We start from the raw sequence: 21,719 nt of genomic DNA, 5'->3' as shown, positions 1-21,719 counted from the left end.
TGTTTTGGCACAAATGGCCATTTTGTCTACCTCGTTTACATAAATAACATGACAGAATATAATTAACGAAGTACCAATGTAAAATGCCTATTAGGCCTACGGTACTACAAACAAAGGGTTTTATGTTACGAAATAGTTTCACACTTCATTCATATGCTCCAGTTTCACAAGCATGAGATCGAAAAGCAGTAGCACGAAATTTTTATATAAATTTGGAATCGTCATATCCTCCCATATTATTTGTGTGATGCCCCTGTTTTTTTCTCCTTCCATATTCTAACAAACAACTTTGTCATCACTAATTCTGTAACTATTCCTGCCATTGGCGAAAAACTTCAATTAACTTCACTAGCCTTTTCCAGAATCACCGGTTTAGTTATCCCGCGTTTATTTTCCACTTAGGCGATATTACGTGTTCGTACAACGCGTTTTCCCTGCTGTTCCGAGAATATAACTTAAGCGGCTGCTAACCGGGGACTGTATAAGAGGTCGTCAGTAGTGTTGCGTTCTGACAAAAAATTTCTGTCAAAATTTCATTTTCTTGGCTACACCGCCAAGATAATAAATCTTTGCTACCTGTTATCCCTGCCAGTCTTTTATTTCCACTCTGGTAGTCTGAATCTATGGATTTCGCCAATAATTATAACAATGCTGATCATTCCCACACCCAATCAATCACATAAACAAACAGCGACTGGCATTCATCCGTTCGAGTTAATTCGGCTCGCCTCGTATAGCCCCGTTCCTTTTGTCTGCGGGAAAGTATTTTATTTCTACATGCAACGAGGATTCTCCTGGTAGACACATCACGTACACTGCACACGAATTCAAAAATCAACTTACGATTCGTCCATAAATCAACTTAGAATGTGTTCAAAAACAAACGGGTATACGTTCAAAATCATATGAGTAATCGTTAGACCAACTGCGATGAATGCTATATGATTTTTGAAAAAAAGGTTTTTTCTTCAACAATAATTCGCGCCCGAGGCAGATAACACAGTTTGCCCCTCCCCCCCCCCCCCCTCCCCCGTCTAGATCCGGACCTGTAACACTCTATTCCCAATCCTAGAGAGGGATGCGCAGTCTATATGATAATTGTAATTCTAGTACTCTGCCTATGAATAGCAGAGTACATTCTAAATTTACTCTTGTTATTGGCTACAAATACTATTAGGTAGTGAACGTAAGTGTAAGAATTCCTAGATACCTGAAGGGGTTTCTGCAAGATATTTAGTTGTCTACCTTACACAATAAATGTATATAAAGCTTCTGTAGAGTAAATCCTTTCTTCACCTTAGCTGCGTTTCGCAGAAGATTATGCTGTGGCACAGTAATGTGTAAAAGTACACTAGCAATCCTGTCTGTGGGTAACACACTGATAGAGATTTCTGAATTCAAAGTAGGCAGAAGTGAATTTTTTGTTCCAGTTATTCATGTGCTGGTGCCACGTCAGTTTACTAACCAGACATATACCCAGGAACTTCACATGTGGAGACTCATCCCGTGTGTGCCCATGGACCTTTAGTTCTGGTACCTGATTTCGTCTGCTCGGAATTACGTCATAAGTGTTTTTGCGAGATTAAGGATAAAGTTGTTGAATGTGAACTGTTTGTAAACTTGTTCTGCTATTCTCCAAGTTGTGTCTGTTATAGCTGTGTTTGGTTTCTTTTCAGTAACTGTGTCATCAACAAACATTACAGTTTTTGAAGAGTTCGCGGATGTCCCACGTCAAACATTTATGTAGACGATGAGCAGTAGAGTGCAGAGCACCAAACTTTGCAGCACTTCGTATTATAGTTTCCCTGCCCTGAATTTAATGTTGTCGTCATATCGTCAGCTAATGTGACCTTGGAGATTTGCTCTGATCCTTATGTACTCTGCTTGACAAGACATAGACCTAGAAGACACAGCTGGATGTGAATGTAGCTTTGTAGATGTACAAGCCGTCAGCGGGTGTGAAAGTGATTAGTTTCAGTTCTCTGTGACAGATTTGAGGATTGCCCATAAAATAAGGCATCAAATTTTTTTTTTCTCAGTCGTAAACAATGCTACGAATGCGAAACATTACGTATGTATTATTTGAAGTCTCCTGAGTGAGCCCGCCAAGTTTCCGTTACTTCCGACAAATAGCTTAGCTGCAGGATAGTTTCAAAATTGCGTCTGTAGGTGATGTATGGTACAAGCAACGGCCGTCATTGAATTTATTACTGCAGAGAAAGAAACTGTGGGGAATATTCACAAACGCTTGTGCAAAGTCCATGGAGCATCTGCTGTCGGCAGAGGTACAGTTAGTCGCTGGGCACGGAGGGCGAGGTCATCACAAAGCGGTTCGGCGGAGCTCCACGATTTGTAGCGGTCGGGGAGACCATCCATGGCTACCACGCCTGACATGTCACATCGAGCTGATGTTGCCATTCGCGAGGACAGACGCATTACGACTCGGCAGTTGGCGCTGCATTTGTCAATCAGCAAAGAAAGTGTGGATGCAATTATCCGAACTATTGGATATTCAAAAGTGTGTGCAAAATGAGTCCCGCAGTGTCTAACCCTGGATCACAAATCGTACAGAAAACTTCTTGCAACATTTTGAAACTGAGGGGGAGGCCTTCTTGTCCCAGGTTTTGACAGGTGATGAAACCTGGGTTCACCTTTTTGAATCCAATACAAAACGACACTCGGTGGAATGGCGTCATTCCCACTCCTCACAGAAGAAAAAATTCAAAGCAAATCTTTCCGCCAGTAAAGTCATGGTCACCATGTTCTGGGACTGTAAAGCTGTGATCCTTATGATGTGATGCCAAGAGCTGGTACCATTAATTCAGAGGCATTTGTCAACACTTTAACAAAAACTCAAGATGCACTTCCGGCGACTTCGGCGCTACAGCAACCCAGGAGATGTTTCGTTGCAACACGATAATGCTCGGTCCCACACAAGTCTGAGGACTGCTGAACACATTGCAAAACAGGGTTGGATAGTGTTACTCCATCCACCCTACAGCCCTGACCTAGCCCCCTCAGACTTCCACTTGTTCAGGCAATTAAAGGATACCATTCATGGAAGACATTTTGACGACAATGAGGAGGTGATTCATACAGTGAAGTACTGCCTCCACAACCAGGACAAGGGTTGGTACTGACAAGGGATACACACCCTTGTTTCGCACTGGAGGAAGGCCGTAGAATGGGATGGAGATTATATGGAAAAGTAGGATGTGTAGATAAAACACCATTCTTTCATTTGTGTAATTCTCATTATGTTCAATAAAGAATTGTTGAAGAAAAAAATGTGGGGCATTACTTTCTGGGCAGCCCTCATAGAATGGACAACACATGTTAGTGTTGTTCATGTTTAGCGTTGTCACCAAGCTTGGTAAACAGTGATCACTGTGAAGGACTGAAGGACGTGGAGATGCCACGTGGCCGTGTGGGACTGTGTCATCAATCTGAAAGGTGCCTCCTTGAGGGTCTCCATTTGGCAGGCTGGTCGAATCATGTAATATGGTGCGACAGAAGTTCTAGCTGGACTGCATGTGAACTCTAGGGCAGCCAACACACAGTCAAGGTTCCAGTCGAGAATGTCTGACAACAACAAGACATATTGAGCATCAAACAGATCATAACAACTTCATATCTACGCCTGCTGTTCAAGGACTAGACATGACCTCCCTGCAACATTCTGTGACATACTGCACCATTGGTCAGAGACTAGCACCAGTCAGACTCGTGAATTATCGTCACATGCACAGGCTGGAATTTAACACCACAACACAAACAGCTGTATTTTGAGTCGTGGTGTGACTGGGAAGCATGGACTGTCGATGAATGGTGTTGCATTGTGTTCAGTGAGGAATTGCAGTTCTGCATTGCTCCAGATGATCATCGTCAGCTAGTATGGCAGTGATCTGAGGTGAGGTCCAATTCTTCCAGTATTTTGGAGGGGGTGGTGTGGGGAGCCACTGTGCACGACATCAAGTCATGATTGGTAGTGATTGAGGGAAATTTGATGGCACAAAGATACGTTAAGAACGTCCTGCATCCTCAAGTGTTACCTGTGATCCTACAGTATCATGGTGCCGTTTTTCAACAGGACAATGCAACTGGCAATCAAACTAGACAGTGCTGTGTCCCTATGAACTGCCTGCATGATTTTGAGCTACTCCTGTGGCCAGCAGGGTTCCCAGATCTGTCCCCGATAGGACATGTATGGCACCAGCTCAGATGTCAACTCCGTCCCAGTGCCAGTACACACGACATCAAGGCCCAGTTAGAACAGCTTCGGGTCAACTTGACTCCAGGAGATGATACAACAGTTTCTTTGACACTCTCCCAATCAAATAAAAGTATGCATCCAGGCCAGAGAAAGTGCATTGTCATAAATGGGTTCAGACTGCCAAGTTCCTTCTAAATTTGTATCGATTTTATAATCACTGAAATAACATCACGTATGCTCTCAACTTGTGAAGCTTAATTTCGTTTTCTCCTCTTCTTCTGAGTGCTTTAGTTTTTATCAGTCACTGCACATGATAATTATGATAGTCCTTGACCATTTGGGGAAGAAGTCGGCGCTGGAGGCTTACACATGTATTAGATCGCAATGTAACCATAATTTACTGCTGCACCAGTGAAAGCGATAGTGGGCGACCAATGTGATGCAATGTTTGTCTGTGTGTGTGTGTGCGTGTGTGTGTCTGCGCGCGCGCGCGCGCGCGCGCGCGCGTGTGTGTGTGTGTGTGTGTGTGTGTGTGTACAGTATGCCAATATTGTTATGGCTGGGGGGGGGGAGATGGGGGTTGTATGTTGGAAGGGGTGTCTCCGGCACATAAAATTTTTGAAATTAAGCACTGATTAGGTGGCAGTGCAGAACTGTATCAAAATCCTTATATCAAAATGGTTGAAATGGCTCTGAGCACTATGGGACTTAACATCTAAAGTCATCAGTCCCCTAGAACTTAGAACTACTTAAACCTAACTAACCTAAGGACATCACACACATCCATGCCCGAGGCAGGATTCGAACCTGCGACCGTAGCGGTCGCGCGGTTCCAGACTGAAGCGCCTACAACCGCTCGGCCACACAGGCCGGCAGCCTTATATCAGTAGGGGCAAAGCATTTACATGTGGTTTAGAAATTTTGAAGACATTGTTATCTGTAAACTGAGGTGACAGTGTGACAGAAGTCATTAAGTCATGAGATACCTCCTAATATTGTGTTGGACCTCCTTTTGCCGTGCGTAATGCAGAAACTCAGCTTGCATGGACATTGGAAGCCCTCTGCAGAAACCAACTGACCACTCGGTTATGTCCCATAAATGTTCGATGGGATTCATATTGAGTGATCTGGGACGCCAAGACATTCACTCAAATTGTACAGAATGTTCTTTGAACCAGCTGCGAACAGTTGTGGCCTTGTGTAATGGCACATTGTCATCTATAAAAATTCCATAGTTGTTTCGGAACATGAAGGCCATGAATGGCTGCAAACGATCTCCACGTAGCTGAACATAACAGTTTCTTGTGAATGATTGGCTCAGTTGGACCTGAGGACCAAGTTCATTCCATGTTAACACAACCCGCACCATTACGGGGCTACCACCAGCAAGTACTGTGCCTTGTGGACAACTTGGGTCCATGCCTTTACGGGGTCTGCAGCACATTCTAACTATACCACCAGCTCTTACCAACTACAATCGTGACCACGACTTACCAGTCGTCTAGGATCCAAATGACGTGATCACGATGCCCGATGAGGGGCTGCAGGCGGTGTCACGCTGTTAGCAAAGTTAGTCGCGTCAGTCGTCTGCTGCAATAGTCCATTAACGGCAAATTTCGCTGCGCTGTCCTAACATATACTTTCGTCGTTCTTTCCACATTGATTTCTGCGGTTATTTCACGCAGTGTTGCTTGACTGATACCACTGATAACTCTACGTAAATGCTACTGCTCTCGGCAATCAAGTGAAGGATGTCGGCCACTGTGTTGTCTGTGGCGAGGGTAATACATGAAATTTGGATTTCTCGCACACATTTGACACTGTGAATCTCGGAATATAGAAACCCCTAACGATTTCCAAAATGGAATGTCCCGTGCATCTAATTCCAACTACCATTTCGAGCTCGGGGACTATTACCGTAATTCCTGGCGTGTGAGCGTAATCACGTTGGAAACCTTTTCACAAGAATGGCCTGCCCTTTTCTCCAGTCATTAGCAACGGTTCGTTCCTCCAGCAATCTACAGTACAGGGCTGCTAGAAGAGGAGAATTGTTCTTCCGCATACTTCACGTAGAATCGCATTGGTATCCTATCATGTCCAGTGGCCTTTCCTCTGTTGAGCTATTTCAGATGCCCATGGTCACTTATTTCGACATTTATCATCTGCCGTTCTTATTACGATTTAAAGGAGGGACTGTCGTGTGCTCTTCCTCAGTGAACCAGTTTTGGAAAAAAGACGTTCAGTATTTCGGCCTTCTCCGTGTCATCCTCCATTTCGATGCCATTACGGACAAATGACTTCGATCCGTTTACTGATTGAAGAGAAAAATAAAACTTCTTACGACTTTTAACGTCACCGCCCATTAATTGAGAATTAATTACTTTACTTGCAGTTAATATGTAAGGCAATTTCGGATTGTGAACTGTTTTACTTTAAAATGATAAACAATGACGTCAACATTAAAAGAAACTGGGGCCCCTCTCATTGAATGACTAGCTTAATTCAGAATTCTTACGAAAATTAATGCAGTTTCTTCTGAAAGTAGCAACAGCCCACAGTTTTGGCTTGGAGAACAAATCTTTTAGTAAAATTTGTTACTGACCGTTAATTGAAGTACGTTTCCTTGCAGAAATTAGTATTAAACTGATTAGCAGACTTCGTAATATTAAAATGATTGACGGCTCTATCGTATTTCACAATGTTGACATTCCACTGTTTTGACTGTTGGAGATCAACATTTAACTAATGCCACTTCATTTGTTGTTTTCATAGTTCATGGGCATAAGTTGACGGTTTTACATGTTACTTGGATATCTCTTCTTTCATTTCAGAAAAATTATTTGAGCACATTTGCATTTACATTTTACTGTTATCCTTGTTTTCGACAGAGGCCTGTGTTCTAACTTGTACCCCGACTTTAAATGCTCGTCGAACTACTCAGGCGCGGTCCGAACGAAACCGGGGCAAAATACCAAGGGATGGACAGTCCTCAGTCTATTTCTTCATTGAAAATTATTTGAATATTTCGATAGCAAAGTACAATAATATTTTAAATGTTATTAGACAGTGCAAAAATTGCAGAAATCCATAGGCATTTTGTCATGTCATTTTCAAAACACATTAAATTCTGAAGCCCATAAGGTGTTCATGATAACACATGGTCAAACAGGATTATCACACAAAATGTTCAGTTTTTAAACAATTCTTTCGTGTAAGCGTTTGTTATCATACAGTTTTTTTATTTAAAGGCCTCATTATGTCAATTTGTCAAAAACGTTCTTTCTCGCAAATCAAAATCGCAAGTCTTTACAGAATTACGTCGATTAAGAATTTTTCACAATTTTGCAACGTCGAATACAGTGATTTGTAGATGCAATGATAGATCCTGCGACGGATTGCCGGAACGGCGGTTTTTGCTGATAGACAGTAGTTGATGCCATGACCCTCAGTTGCGGACAGGAACAGGGGAACATATGCCAGGATTTGCAGCTGGTTACTGGATACAGAAGACTAGGTCTTGCTCTTTCGCAGGAGTCGTTTCTTTCCGATTGCATCATTATTGTTATTTGTTTGTAATGAGCATTGCAGTTTATTTATTGGCATACTACGTTACCACTATCTGCACTATCTACTTTCGTAATAATACCGACTATTTTCTTCATTTGTGTAGCCTGTTGTGTAATTAGTTTATTAATGCTGATAATGTGCATGCAACAATTGAAATGCTTTTTCTCATCACGGCGAACCAATCAAAACATTGTTATTTGTGACTGCTTTTCGACTGTTTCTAGCTTGCAGTGGAAATGAGATGTTCACATGCATGTAGTACAGTGTGTCGTAGTATATTATTACAGCCATATCCAAGTAATCACAGTGAGACTTCTATACTTCAGATCTTGGACGCTTTTTACCAGGAGCACAAAGGGATCACACCTGTGGAGATTACCCCTTTCTAAAATTTTGTAACGGACCGTACAGATACGCCAGCATACTACGCAGCGAGAAGATAACCTTGTCTTACTTTCCTATCTTGCTCTTTAATCACATGATTTTATAATATACCGGTACCTTGCTTCCTTATTCACTACCTTCTGTCCCGTCTTGCGATCTGAAAACATCGAGAAAGCATACGATACAATTCCAACGGCCAATGGCTGACCAGTTACTGAAGTATGCATTTTTCTTGACAGAAGAAAAAAAAAACTTTATAGATATAAATAACAGAAAAGTATAATGTACTAACGAAGAAAGCTGGAGCGTTTAAATAGCGAAAAACGAAACACTACGCAAAGGCAATAAAATTTTGTATACAGTAAGGCAAAAATTATCGTTTGGGCAATACTACCACTGCTCATATGCGCCGTTCCGATGTGAACAGATGGCCGGGCTACTTTTCCGCTCCCCGCCTAAAATTTCCGACGGTGCTAGCGAGGCACGTACGAAGCGCGGCGTGGCGCTGTACGCGTCTCAATTTGCGCCTAGCCTTAGTGCTGCAACATACTTTATGCCCCCACGTGACCTTGGCAGGGGTCCTGTGACGTCATTCGCCATGGTCTAGAGTGGCTTAGTTGGTAATATCGCTTGTAATTGTATCCGACATAGTACATTCGTGGGTTTGGCTACTGATAAGTTATGCACTTTCTCAATATCTACCGTTTCTTATTGGAAAATAACGATAATGTCTGAGTTTCTGATTACGTTTGTTTATGCCACAGTGGCCCCAGGAATAGCGTGTATACCATACCAAAGGCTCTTGGTATCTCAATGGAATACATACACACCATTCATCTTTTTCTGTATCGCGACGATAGAATAGAATGCCATTGTGTAAAGTAAAATGAGGATTTACTGGTCCCTGAGCTATTGCTTCAATACCTGTTTTTCATCTTGTGTCATTCTTCTGTAAGCCCTGCATGCTACGACACATGCTCATGTATGACTTCCTGTATGTAGGTTCTTCGACAAACATTACTTTAAATTCAGTAGTTTGTTCAACAAGTTCTGAATACTCGTGCAATTCTTGCGATAGGCAAGATAGTGCGTTTGCTACCAAGTTTTCCTTTCCGCTAATATGAAAAATCCCTACGTTGTATTCTTCAAATGCCAACAACCAGCGCACCAAATGCTGATGCAACAACTTACAGCTCATGAGGCAATTCAAGGCTTTGTGATCACAAAACACCATGACATGTTTACCATACGCATAGAATTAAATTTCTTTATGAACATATTACAGCCAATGCCTTGATTTTGGTGACAGAGTAAGATCGCTCACATTCTGATGGAGTCCTGCTCGCAAAACCTATGATTCTAATGTCAGCATTGCTATTAGTATCCATCTGGGATGGGCAAGCACCTGTTCTGGAGAATGATGCATCTGTCATCAGACAGAAATCTTTGCTCATATCCGGATGATGCAGAATTTGTGCATGTACTAGAGCATGTTTGATTTTATCAAATGCAATCTGGCACTCTCATGTCAAACACCAAGGTGTGTTTTTGCAAAATAAGCTTAAAAGTGCTTCACTACTAAGCAACTGACTCGGGACAAAATAACTAAAGAAAGAAGCTAATTCTAAGTAAGCCAATAGCTGCTGCTTCTTCTTCTTTCTTTTATATATATATATATATATATATATATATATATATATATATGTCTGCTTGTGTCTGTATGTGTGGATGGATATGTGTGTGTGTGTGTGTGTGTGTGTGTGTGTGTGCGAGTGTATACCTGTCCTTTTTTCCCCCTAAGGTAAGTCTTTCCGCTCCCGGGATTGGAATGACTCCTTACCCTCTCCCTTAAAACCCACATCCTTTCGTCTTTCCCTCTCCTTCCCTCTTTCCTGATGAGGCAACAGTTTGTTGCGAAAGCTTGAATTTTGTGTGTATATTTGTGTTTGTTTGTGTGTCTATCGACCTGCCAGCGCTTTTGTTTGGTAAGTCTCATCATCTTTCTTTTTATATATATATATATATATATATATATATATATATATATATATATATATATATATATATATGAGATAAGAATTTTATTTTGTCTATTCCAAACTTGGATTTCTGCAAATTTGCAGTGACACCCGCATTCTGGAAGTTGGGAAGTACTGTGTCAAGTAACTCAATATGCTTGTTGCACACTGCAGTGGCTGTCAGCAGGTCATCTGCATATACTGTTACTTTATCCAGTAACTCGGGACCTAATGCCATGTCTTGAGTGGTGATAAACACGCAAGCACTCACATTTAACCCAAATGATAGTACACGAAACTGACAACTTCTGCTGTTGAAAATGGATGCGATATATTTTTTAGATTCCTCAGACAGCAAGATCTGCCAGAAGAATTTTGTAAATCTATCAAAGATTGATATTGTACACGATAAAATTTCCATATTTGTTGTTCTAGGTTTTATAGACTTGTTCTGACAGGTACTATAATCTTTTTGATCGCTCGTGCATCCAGCACTAAGCGTAAACTACCTCCTGGTTTGGCTACAGTTAATAGAGGACTACTGTATGGAGATAAAGATGTTTCTACAACATTTCTTGATTTCTTTGTTTAAGGCCTCTCTCTTGGTCAATGGAATCGAATAGGTTGTGTGGTAACACATTTCATAAGGCTTAACTTGCATGTGATATACGTATCCTTTTATTATACCTGGTTTTTCTGCAAAGACTTGTAAATATCTATACAAGAGATTGCATAGCTCATATTTTGCTGCTCACTTAAGTAATCTGAGTCTAAAATCTTGCACGGTAATATTGCCTCGAGATCTTGTTTGTTGTTGTCAACATGAGGACACTTGGTTATATGAGATAGAGCAATTGAACTATCACCTGTCAGCAGAGCAACAATTCCTACAAATTTGATTTTCACTCACTGGCAGAATTTGCCGTGGAGAGCTTTTGTTTTGAGCAAATCTGGAATTGTATCTTTTCCATCAACTGTAAAAAAGCATTTGCCTGCCGAGAAGTCAATTTTTGCATCCTGCTCTTGCAGAAATCCCACACCAATAATACAGTTGGCTGACAAATTCTCAACCACTGTTAATATTTCAAACTGAGTCTGCCAACTTATATTCTTCAACCTGGTGTCTATCATACCAATAATTCTACAATTCTGGGTTGGTAAAGCAAGGTGTACTCTTCTCACACATTTTTTAAGCAAAATATAAGAAATAACATTTGCCAATGTACTGGTGTCAATTATTACTGCTGTAGGTACTTTACATACTTCAGCTTCAAATGCAGCCAGTAACACTGTATTTTTTCCTCTCTGCAGAAATTTTCCTCAAAGAACAATTCATTACATATAACAACTCCATTATTATAATGAATCAGATTGATTTGTTTTAGCGTATTGTCCCCTACACTATTCCTGACCATTATTTGAGGGCTTCATGTGATCCAAACTAGTTTGTTGGGAGGCTATTTGAACATTGATTACTTTCAATCTCTTTAATTAGCCTCACAGGTTGGTTTATCACCTGCCAGCTCATCATATTATTACTGTTATTTTGATTGCTTTATTTTGGGTTGTTATTCTGTATCTAATGCTTTTGCCCACCGCTTTGTGGTGCAGTATTCGATTGCCAATCCGCTTGTTCATTGTTGGCCATGATTGTGGCATTATGTTGTTACCATGATTGTTCATGTGGTTGTCATTCCAGTAACTGGTTGGTACCTCCCTGTGCGTGGTTATTTCTTTAACCTTGCTGGGGTGTATTTCGGTCATTTCCATTTCCATTATCGACACCATTACTGTTTTGGCTTCAGTTGTGGTTCCCGTTACCACTGTTATTGTGGTATGAATTGTCCTTATTATTAGCCTGCCTGTTTTCTTGAGTTCACTGCTTTGTGTCCTCCTGTGACAAGTCTATCGAGTCAAGAACAGGCATGAACAACTGCTCAATGACATTTTCCGGAGCAGGCAATAACTTTTCTCTTAAATTTAAAGGTAATTTTGCCTTTAAAATTCGATTAATATCTTTTATTGATATGGGATCATGCCAGTATCTTGTCTTATAATACATTTCTCAAAGTACCTGTGTAGAGTACCTTGTTTACTGTTGTAAATCTCAGGTGAGTACACTTCTTTTCTTAATCTCTCTTGCTGGATGGAGACCAGTACTTTGATAAAAACACCCTCTCAAATTGTTCACATGTTTCACATTTCTCTATAATTTCTTATGCCTGCAGGGCACCTTCGCCTTGTACATGTGAGGCAAAAAATTGTATTCTTTGGGTGTCTGTCCAGGATTTGGGCAGTATCCCACTGAAACTCTTTATGAAAACAACAGGGTGTTGACCCCTTTTCTTGTCTGGGATGTACGTCTGAAATTGACGATGCTTGAGTAAACTCTCTTGCAAGAAGATGTTCATCAAAGCACTCCCGTATCACACAATGAATACCCCTCATTCATTTTTAGTGTTATATAGTGTTTCTCTGTACAACACACCTGGCTATGGAGACGGTAAATGCATATGCGGATTTTTTGTTGCCGCATCTGCTGGGCTTCCACTTGCATTATTGTGCGCAGCTGATAACTCATGGTGCAATTCGCCATGTTTTCTTCCACGTCATGCTTCCACTTAGGGAGATCACATTTTAGCATTGTTTTAATTCTGTTTTTACATCAATATTTCCCTTGTTGTGCTGAGATAACACTTCAGCTCTAGAATTTTACAGTGTGTAATTCAGTACTAAGCACTTTGTTAACCTGTGAATCCTTTTGGTGCAACCAGTTCACAAAGTCACTATTAATTCTGTGACTTTGTGCTGTTAAGCCTTGGTAACGTGTTGATAAGAAATTGTTATATGATATTAACATACAAATAAATTAAATGGGGAGTATTTCTGTTCTTAGTGATGCAGATTTTTGTTTCAGATACATCATACCAGTACATATTAATTAACACTTTAGGTGAAAAGAAGAATGTTGGTCTGGTCCAATTAAACAGGCCAAAGGCCCTGAATGCCTTATGTACTGATTTAATACTGGAAATGGATACAGCTATTGCCAAATTTGAAAAAGATGATAAAATTGGAGCTATTATTATCACAGGGAATGAAAAAGCATTTGCCGCAGGTGAGTCACTGGGATGGGTGATCTCAATTGCGGTTGAAATTTTGCATCATTTACATTCCTTGTAACAAGAATTGTGGTTTTGTTTCAGTTTTAATATTAATAATGGAGCAATAAGGAATGACAAATCAACACATGTAGATTCTTATTCCAATTTAAGCTAGTGTTTTAATAAGTACTACCCCAATACGAGAGATTACTCTTATTCAGTTACATTTACTTCACAGTGTTATACAAATAGAAATATGGTCAATAAGATCTGGAAGAAAAACAAAGGTAGCTTTGCATGACGTGCAAGACTTCTGTAAGAATCTTGGGTTCATACTGAAACACACTTTAATTCTTGCTGAGCTCTTGCCATCTTCTAGACAAGTTGTACAAGTGTGACTCACATGTCCACAATGCACACATCACCTGCAGGTAAGAGGGGTGGGGGGAAATAGTAATAAATTTATAGAATTTCACATGCAAAGAAAAACTGTAATGTTGACAAGGAGAAATTGAGGGATTAAAAGTTTTTAAATGACATCAGGTTGTTGCTTTTGGCTGCAATCAAAAATGCAGTTTTAGCCATTGAGGCAAGTGGTAATGAAGAGCATCATCACATGTCAATAACTGCACAAAGATCAAACTTCAGTTACAAATTTAAAAAAAAAGTATAGCCAAAGTTTATTATATCATATCACATAAAAACTTCTGAATGAGTGTGGTACCTGAAACAAAAGTAGTTGAACCTCACAGAATCCATCATTTTCATGCTACACTTCTAATAAATGAAGACCTTTTACTGATAAAATAGCTGTAACCAAAATATGATAGTCCACCACAACAATAGGTAAAATGAGATAAGATGTGGTATTGTAAACATAATTTAATTTCTGTTGTATATGAGCTGCCCTGAAACTAAATTATGACAGTTTTTATTGGCCATTTGCAGCAGGCATATGGGTTCATATAATTAAAATAATTTTTTTTCCATTCTAAGAATAAAATGTGAAATACAAGATATTCTCCTTGAGCCCAATTCCTTTCTAGTAACTTTGGAGAGAAGTTCCAGCAGTTAAACTGAAATTATTACTCATGTTAGTCTTTCTTCCTAAAATGCGTTTAATTAATGAAAATTCAACCTTTGAAGTACATTGCTCTGAAATATGAATGCAATGCATATATAACTGAGAAAATTATTTATTGTTGATGACTAAGTGCTCAGTATCTTTTGGAAGATATAATTGAACCCATATGAGAATCAATTTTTTCAGCATGTTAATGTTGGGATATACATCTTGTTCTTGGGTATTATCTATTCAGTATACTGCCTTACTTTGGATCTCATTCTCTTTTATATAGTCTTACTTGATGCAATAGAATAAGATAAATAAAATTTTTTTGAAATAAACAAACTTAATTTAGTTTAACAGAAGTGCTGTAGGTGTAAAAATAAGTTTTCTATGTGGCATTTCATTGGACATTTTTTGATGCTGCAACAAGATCTTGGTTTATTAACAGTATCTATTGGCAGGATGTCCATGATATTTTGAGGAAGAATATTGTCTCCTTGCATCTATTTGAAAAGTACCAGTGTGGCCAAATGGGCATTTAAATCCCATGACTGCCACTCTAAACATGGGTATTAGTTTGAATGATGTCACTACTTCTGTGTTTATGCGGATGGCTCCTCATACCCACTGCCCTCTGCTGACCCATTAATTGCTGCTTTATGTTGTTCCTGACTTCTAGTCTTATTGGTTCCAGCCAGTCTGCCAAGCTACACTGACGCCAAATCTCTTATACTGATTAATATGATTTGACGACACGTGTATTTCAATTGGCTCCTCAGTCATGGTGTGTCAGGAATCAGACATGAAATAGATAGCTGAGATCTTTTCATAGCTGAATGTGCTTTTCTCATAAACTAATACCAGATAGTCCAGATTTGTCTTCCTGCCAAATCTTATATTGCTTATTATTCAGAGCGCTGTACCAATGTACTGAGACTTGATACTGTGTCTGTATGTTGTAAGATTCCCAGTATTTGGAAGGAATGTGACAAAACCCACGTTCAAAAACTTCTAGATTAAATTTAGTGTTTCTCAGATTTCAGGACATCAGTATTCAGAACAATCAATTCTGGTATGCAGTGGAAGGACTGTGTGTAACAATGGCACCTAACCATGGAGCTTATCACCGTAAAAGACATTTACTGTAAATGACTTCAGTAATGAAGATATTAAGAATGCATTGACCCTCCCCTCTCACCACCCCCTTTTTCTCCCTTTATGAGGTAGTGATACATAAAAAGAAAGAGAAAAGAATATGGCTTTCCTGCTTTTGGTGGTATGAGATTCGCAAGAATCAGTAGAGCTGTCACCAAGAATGGAACCAAGTCTACATTCCAATCACTTGGGAAAAAAAGGTTTTTGGCAATGTGAATGATAATCTAAGGATTCGTATACCTGGAATCAATTGCATTTCTTGTAAAGGTAGGAAATCAGTCATTGGTCAAGCACAATGTCTGTTTTGGAGCACTTCACTGAATATACGCTGGTCAGCTAAAACATTATGACCACCTACCTAATGGCTTGTATGTCCACCTTTGGCACAGGTAATGGTGGCACATCATGGCATGGAAGCAATGAAGCCTTGGTAGATCACTGGAATGAGTTGACACCACATCTGCACACACAAGTCACCTAATTCAGATAAATTCTGGTGAGGGGGGCCAATGAGCTATGACACCACATTCAATCACATTGCAGATGTGTTCAATAAGGTTCAGATCTTGTGATTTTTTTTTTTTTGGGGTGGGGGGTGGGGGGCAGTACATCAATCCTCAGACCAATTCATCACACTCTTGGCCTTGTGACATGGCACATTATCTTGTTGAAGAATGCCATGAAGGGATGTACGTGGTCTGCAACCAGATTATGACACTTCTTGGCTGTCATGGTGCCTTGCTTGAGCTCTGCTGGACCCATGGATGCCGACATGAGTTTTCCTGAGAGCATAATGAAACTGCTGTCAGCTTGTCTCTGAGTGATGAAGAAGGTATCAGGATTCATCATATTATGCAAAGCTCTGTCACTGCGCCAACATCCAGTGCTTGTGATCACATGTCCTTTTCAGTCATAGTTCCTGATGTTGTGGTGTTAACATTGCCACTTGCACAGGTTGTCAGCTGCAGAGGCCCATCATTAGGAGTGGTCAGTGCATTGTGTGTTCAGACACACTTGTACTCTGCCCAGCATTAAAGTGTGATGTTAGTTCCACCACAGTTCACTGCCTGTCCTGTCTTACCAGTCTGGCCAGCCTATGACGTCTAACATCTGTAATGAGAGGTGGCCACCCCAACCCCATGGCTTCTGTACATTGTTTCACTTCAGTGTTGCCACATGTTGAAAACACTTCACCACAGCACTCCTCAAACATCCAGCAAGGTTTCTGAAATGCTTGTGCTGAGCCTCTAGGCCATCACAAGCTGCCCTCGGTCAAACTCAGATCGTGCAGCTTCCCCATTCTACACATGGATAGTATGCTCACTGATACTACATCCACCGAGTGTATGTCCGACAAGCAGTCATTCCTCACCAGGAGATGCTGCTATTGTGTGGGTGGGTTTATATCAATGGTAGGTTGGTGGTTATAATGTTCTGGTTGATCAGTGTACACAGCGTAGTACTCAGGCAGGAAGTAAAATGCAGACTGGCTGAGCACAGTTTATGAGAGGTATATTCTTTCAGTTAAGATAGGCCATCAGTTATCTGTTCAGCAGATGGTTTCTGAGAAAGTGTAGTGAACGAAACAACTAAAAAAAGTACCATAAAATCTTGTTAATCAAGATAATGAAGCTTGGCAGTCTGCAATATAAGCAATATGAGAGATAAATTTGAAAGTAGGCTTTCTCAGTGAATTTTACTGATGAATTGTTCTCAAGATATCATCTGAGTAAACTGATCAAAGCCATCAGATGTTAAGTACAAAACTTGCCAAAACTTTACTACACAATGACAAGATTGCTTGGTGATATCTCCAAAAGAATTCATCAATAAGATAGAATGCCGCATTACATATTTCTTGGGTCAGTCATGGACCACAGGTATGAAGTGCCCCAACATTGACATAGAAGTGATTAAACAAATAAACTGTTTGAGAGTGATAGACACAGTATTTCAATACCAACTACCAACAGAGTGTATATGAATACATGGGTTATGAGACACTGGCATATTGAGAGATGATTATGGTAATCAATATGCTATCCCAAAAAGTCACAGACTCCTTGTTGGTGACACAGACTTAGAAGATTTAATTGAACTGACACACTGCAAAAACCTTCACATGAATATTTTGTGAGATACAGAGGAGCTCAAACATTTTTATGCATGTTGGTACAGATCAATGGGGCACCATTTGTAGCTTGATAGATATTGAAAAGGGTACTCCACTTCTTGCCACATGTCCATAAACATAACAGATGTTAGGACCCCTACGGTGGTGAAGATTCATTGTCTCCAATCCATCATGTCTGGAGCCTTTGTTCTGTAAATAATATCTTTGATAAACCATCATGCACTGAAATCCAGCACAGTCAGATTGGGAGACTGAGGGGAGCCAGCCAATGAGATCCCTCCTTCCAATCCAACAGTCAGGGAAGATCTTATGGAGAAATGTAGTGACATCCTCGTGGTAGTGGTGTGGTGCACCATCCTTCTGAAAAATGATGTTGGGAGACACCTGTGGAACTGGATAGCTTCCCTACATGATCGAGATAGGTGTGCCCTGTCACTGTAGGCTTCATAAAACAAAGGGACCAGTCACACCATTAACTTTTGGTGTGTCCCTTTCATGCTCAGTCACTTCTCTTGGAGTCTCACTTCCATATATTTGACAGTTATGTTGATTAACTTTGCCACAGATGTGGAAGGTAGATTTGTCACTGAACAGCACTGAATTGAGATATTTGTTGTTTTGTTTTCTATACAGTGCAGTATTTCAACAGCAAAAATATATAAACTGTGGTGATCCTCAGGCTTAATATGATGCAAAAGTTGGAGTTTGTGAGCAAGCAATTGGAGACATAATGTGCACAATGTCATGCGCCATAAAATGGGGGGGGGGGGAGGGGGGGGCTAGTTCCCTACTAGCTTGTCTAATGGATTTATGTGGTTTTCTGAATGCTTCATGTACATGTCCCATCATCTCTTCATTCACATGTGTTTTAGTATGTTTTGCAACATTTGAAGTCAAACTTCCTGTTTCTTGAAGAGTTCCATCCCACTGATAAATGGATTTACACGTTGGAGGATCCACATTCTATTCTCCTCTTGCATGCTGCTAAACATGTGTTACAGATTTTAATTCTGCTAACCATAGCATGCACTGCACCTTTCATTGTGGCACCTACATGTTGCCTGTCAGGTGTATGTCTGCTTGCTGCACAGTAAACATTTATGCACATGCACCAGACAACTCAGTGCTGTACATGAAATGGTGAGGATCACATCTTGAAGAGTGCCTTTGTTGATTGCATATTTACCCAACAACATAAAATCTCAAGTTCTTTCATTAAAAGCATTTGTCTGTGTATACTTCTAGCTTGGATACTGTGCAAACAGAATATCAGCAGTAATGAAGTTATATGGACCCCTAATGAACCATGTACTTTGCCGTGATGGGTGGTCTGCGTGCCTGAATGATACTGTCAGACACATCATAAGTGCAACCGCATCAAAAGGATTATATAAGAGTGACCATATCACCACATTATATCTTAAGGGAGCCAACAGCATTTTCTATAGTTGAAGGGGCAGCAGTCATGATACTTGACTGATTTGGCATTGTAGTGTTAGACAACATAGCCATACTATGTTCATACTATGATATTGCTGAGGACAGTGGGAAAATTCAGCCATTATATGTCCCACAGACATGCAGCTCTCCTTTATGGTTTAATATTGGTTGTACCCTCCTGAGTAAACTACTCTGGAGAAAAAGTAATCCTCATTTGAGTCTCCATACAGGGACTACTCAAGATTGCATCATCACTATAAAAATTTCTGGCATCAAGTGAGTAAAGGTTATCAGTATAAAAATTACATTGGGGTATTGCAGGAGTAGGTCTGGTAATGAAGAAGAAAATAAAAATTCAGGAAAAGTACTATAAACAGCATAGTGAATAGTTTATCACAGCCAATATAAAGACAGAGATGTGGCCCATCATAGTAGCACAAGTTCATATGTCTGCTACCTCTGCAGATGATGAAAAGAATGAAAAACTACATGATGAAATAGTGAAAATCATTCTGAAAATTTAATTTTGGTGGAGGACTTAAACCTCTAGGAAAGGGAAGGGAAGGAAAAATAGTACAGGGACATGGAATGGAGAAAGAAAGAAATGGTACTCCATGTGACTGAACTTTGTACAGAGCACAGTTTAATCATCAAGAAAATTTGTATATGTGCATCAGATCTGTAGGCACTGAAAGGTTTCTGATTGATTTTATAATGATAAGGCTGAGATTTAGAAACCAAATTACAGAAGGCAAAATATTTCCAGGAGAAAATAAGGGTATGACTGTAAGTTATGAAATGCAGAATAAAGCTGAAGCAATTGCAGAAAAAGTAAGGAAGATACTGTTTAATGTCTCATGAATGACACGGTCTTTACAGTTGGAGCACAAGCTCAGCTTGAGAAAGGCTGGGAAAAAGAAATCAGGCATGCCCTTTCAAAGGAGCCATCTTGGCAGTAGCCTGAAGTAGTTCAAGAAAGTCATGGAAAACCTGAATCTGAATGGCTGGACAGGGGTCTGAATTGCTGTCCCCTTAAATATGAGTCCATTGTGTTACTGCTACAAAACCTAACTCAATAAAATTGCAGAATAGTAACGAAACAAGGGGATGGAACCTACGTAGGCTGAAAGAAACACTCATTCTTGAGAGTTTCAAATGGAGTGTTAGGCAACAACTGACCGAAATAGCTAAAATAAATACAATAGAAGGTTAACCCACCCAGACAGCACACACATTAGCATGTTGCTTTGAGATTTGGGGAGAAGCACTGGCACTGGTTTGAATCTGGCTGGCAGATTAATGATGAGGGCCAGTCTGAAGGCCCATCTGGATATGGTTTTTAGGCAGTTTCCCACTTCCAACTACATCTGCATCATACTCCACAAGGCACCTGATGGTGCACCACTGCTCCACTTGTGAATGGTGTATGGAGGATTTATTGTCAGTAAGTCTCTGTATTAGCTCTAATTTCTCAAATTTTCTTGTAGTGGTCTTTTTGTGAAATGTATGTGGGAGGAAGAAATAAGTTATTCAACTCTTCCCAGAAAGTGCTTTCTCAAAATTTCAATAGTAACCCTCTTTGTGATGCACAATCCCTCTCTTGTAATGTCCGCCACTGGAGGTTGTTGACCGTCTATGTAATGCTCTCGCACCAACTAAACAATCATATGATGAAATCCACTGCTCTTTGTTGGATCTACTCTATGTATTCTATCAGTCCTACCTGGTAAGGGTTCCAGATGAGTGCCAGGCTTGTACCCACATCCTGTCTCAATAACATGATTTGCAAACATTTACACACTTTCACATGGCTGAGATAACACTAGACACAGACAGATGGGGCTCACAAATTCCATCCAAGGGGAGGAAAGGGTGGCAACAAGAAGGTCATCCAACCACCCTCTACCATTAACATTACCAAATCCAGTCATTAACATACCAAACCCTTGAAGACACAAGGATAAAGGCCACAAAAAAAGAAAGAAGAAGTACTATAGAAGATGGGTGAATGAGGAAAAGTGTGTGGGTGGAGCAATAACATGTCTATTAATGGAAGTTGACAAAGTCATCACAGCTGTAGTAACCTGTTCAGTAAGGACCAGTAGCATGGCAACCATAATAAATAAACCTGTTGAAAATGCACTTAAAGATTGCACAAGTAGAAACCATTCCAAACTCATCACCAATTGTGTAGCAAGCAAGTAAAACCCAATCCAAGTCACACAAATAGAGCTTTATTCATAATATCTGAAGACTGAGCCTCGTGGGCCACCAGTAAATTGCGTAGCAGAAACCATGCCATGTGCACGCTTCCTACTGGCAGCGTCAAGTAGCTAGCCTGCACTGATACAGTTGGCAGGAGATCTGAGTGCACTCGCATGACAACCCACACTTGGCGCACTCACACTCATCATCACTAGTAGTGGGATACGGCAAAATTAAACATCTAGGAGAAGAAAAAAATCTTTGAGGCTTGCGTATGATTTAATTTTCTTAAAGATAACAAAAGACTTGGGAGATCAGTTGAGTGAAATATATGGTGATTTAAAAAGTAAGACAAGGGAAGTGGAATGTTATAAGATTAAATTAAATGATGCCGATGGAATTAGATTAGGAAATGAGACACTGAAAGTAG

The 21,719-nt window shown here is 40.2% G+C and overlaps 1 protein-coding gene across 2 annotated transcripts in view; it reads left to right on the top strand.

Moving 5' to 3' along the window:
- LOC126234456 (enoyl-CoA hydratase, mitochondrial-like) overlaps positions 1–21,719 on the top strand; it is a 91,303-nt gene that overhangs the window by 2,594 nt on the left and 66,990 nt on the right. The window contains exons 1-2 of one of the 2 annotated variants that reach the window (XM_049943150.1): positions 8,743–8,784; positions 13,100–13,300. In XM_049943150.1, coding sequence (XP_049799107.1) covers positions 13,216–13,300 — 85 coding nt within the window. In that variant the 5' untranslated portion in view covers positions 8,743–8,784; positions 13,100–13,215. Of the gene's footprint in view, positions 1–8,742; positions 8,785–13,099; positions 13,301–21,719 lie in introns of those variants that run through there. The other variant, XM_049943149.1, reaches the window with a different exon arrangement.

The sequence above is a fragment of the Schistocerca nitens genome, chromosome 2 (assembly GCF_023898315.1).
Source record: "Schistocerca nitens isolate TAMUIC-IGC-003100 chromosome 2, iqSchNite1.1, whole genome shotgun sequence".
Taxonomy (NCBI): Eukaryota; Metazoa; Arthropoda; class Insecta; order Orthoptera; family Acrididae; genus Schistocerca; species Schistocerca nitens.
Note: the sequence above shows the minus strand (reverse complement) of the source record. Positions and strands in the feature narration are given on the sequence as shown.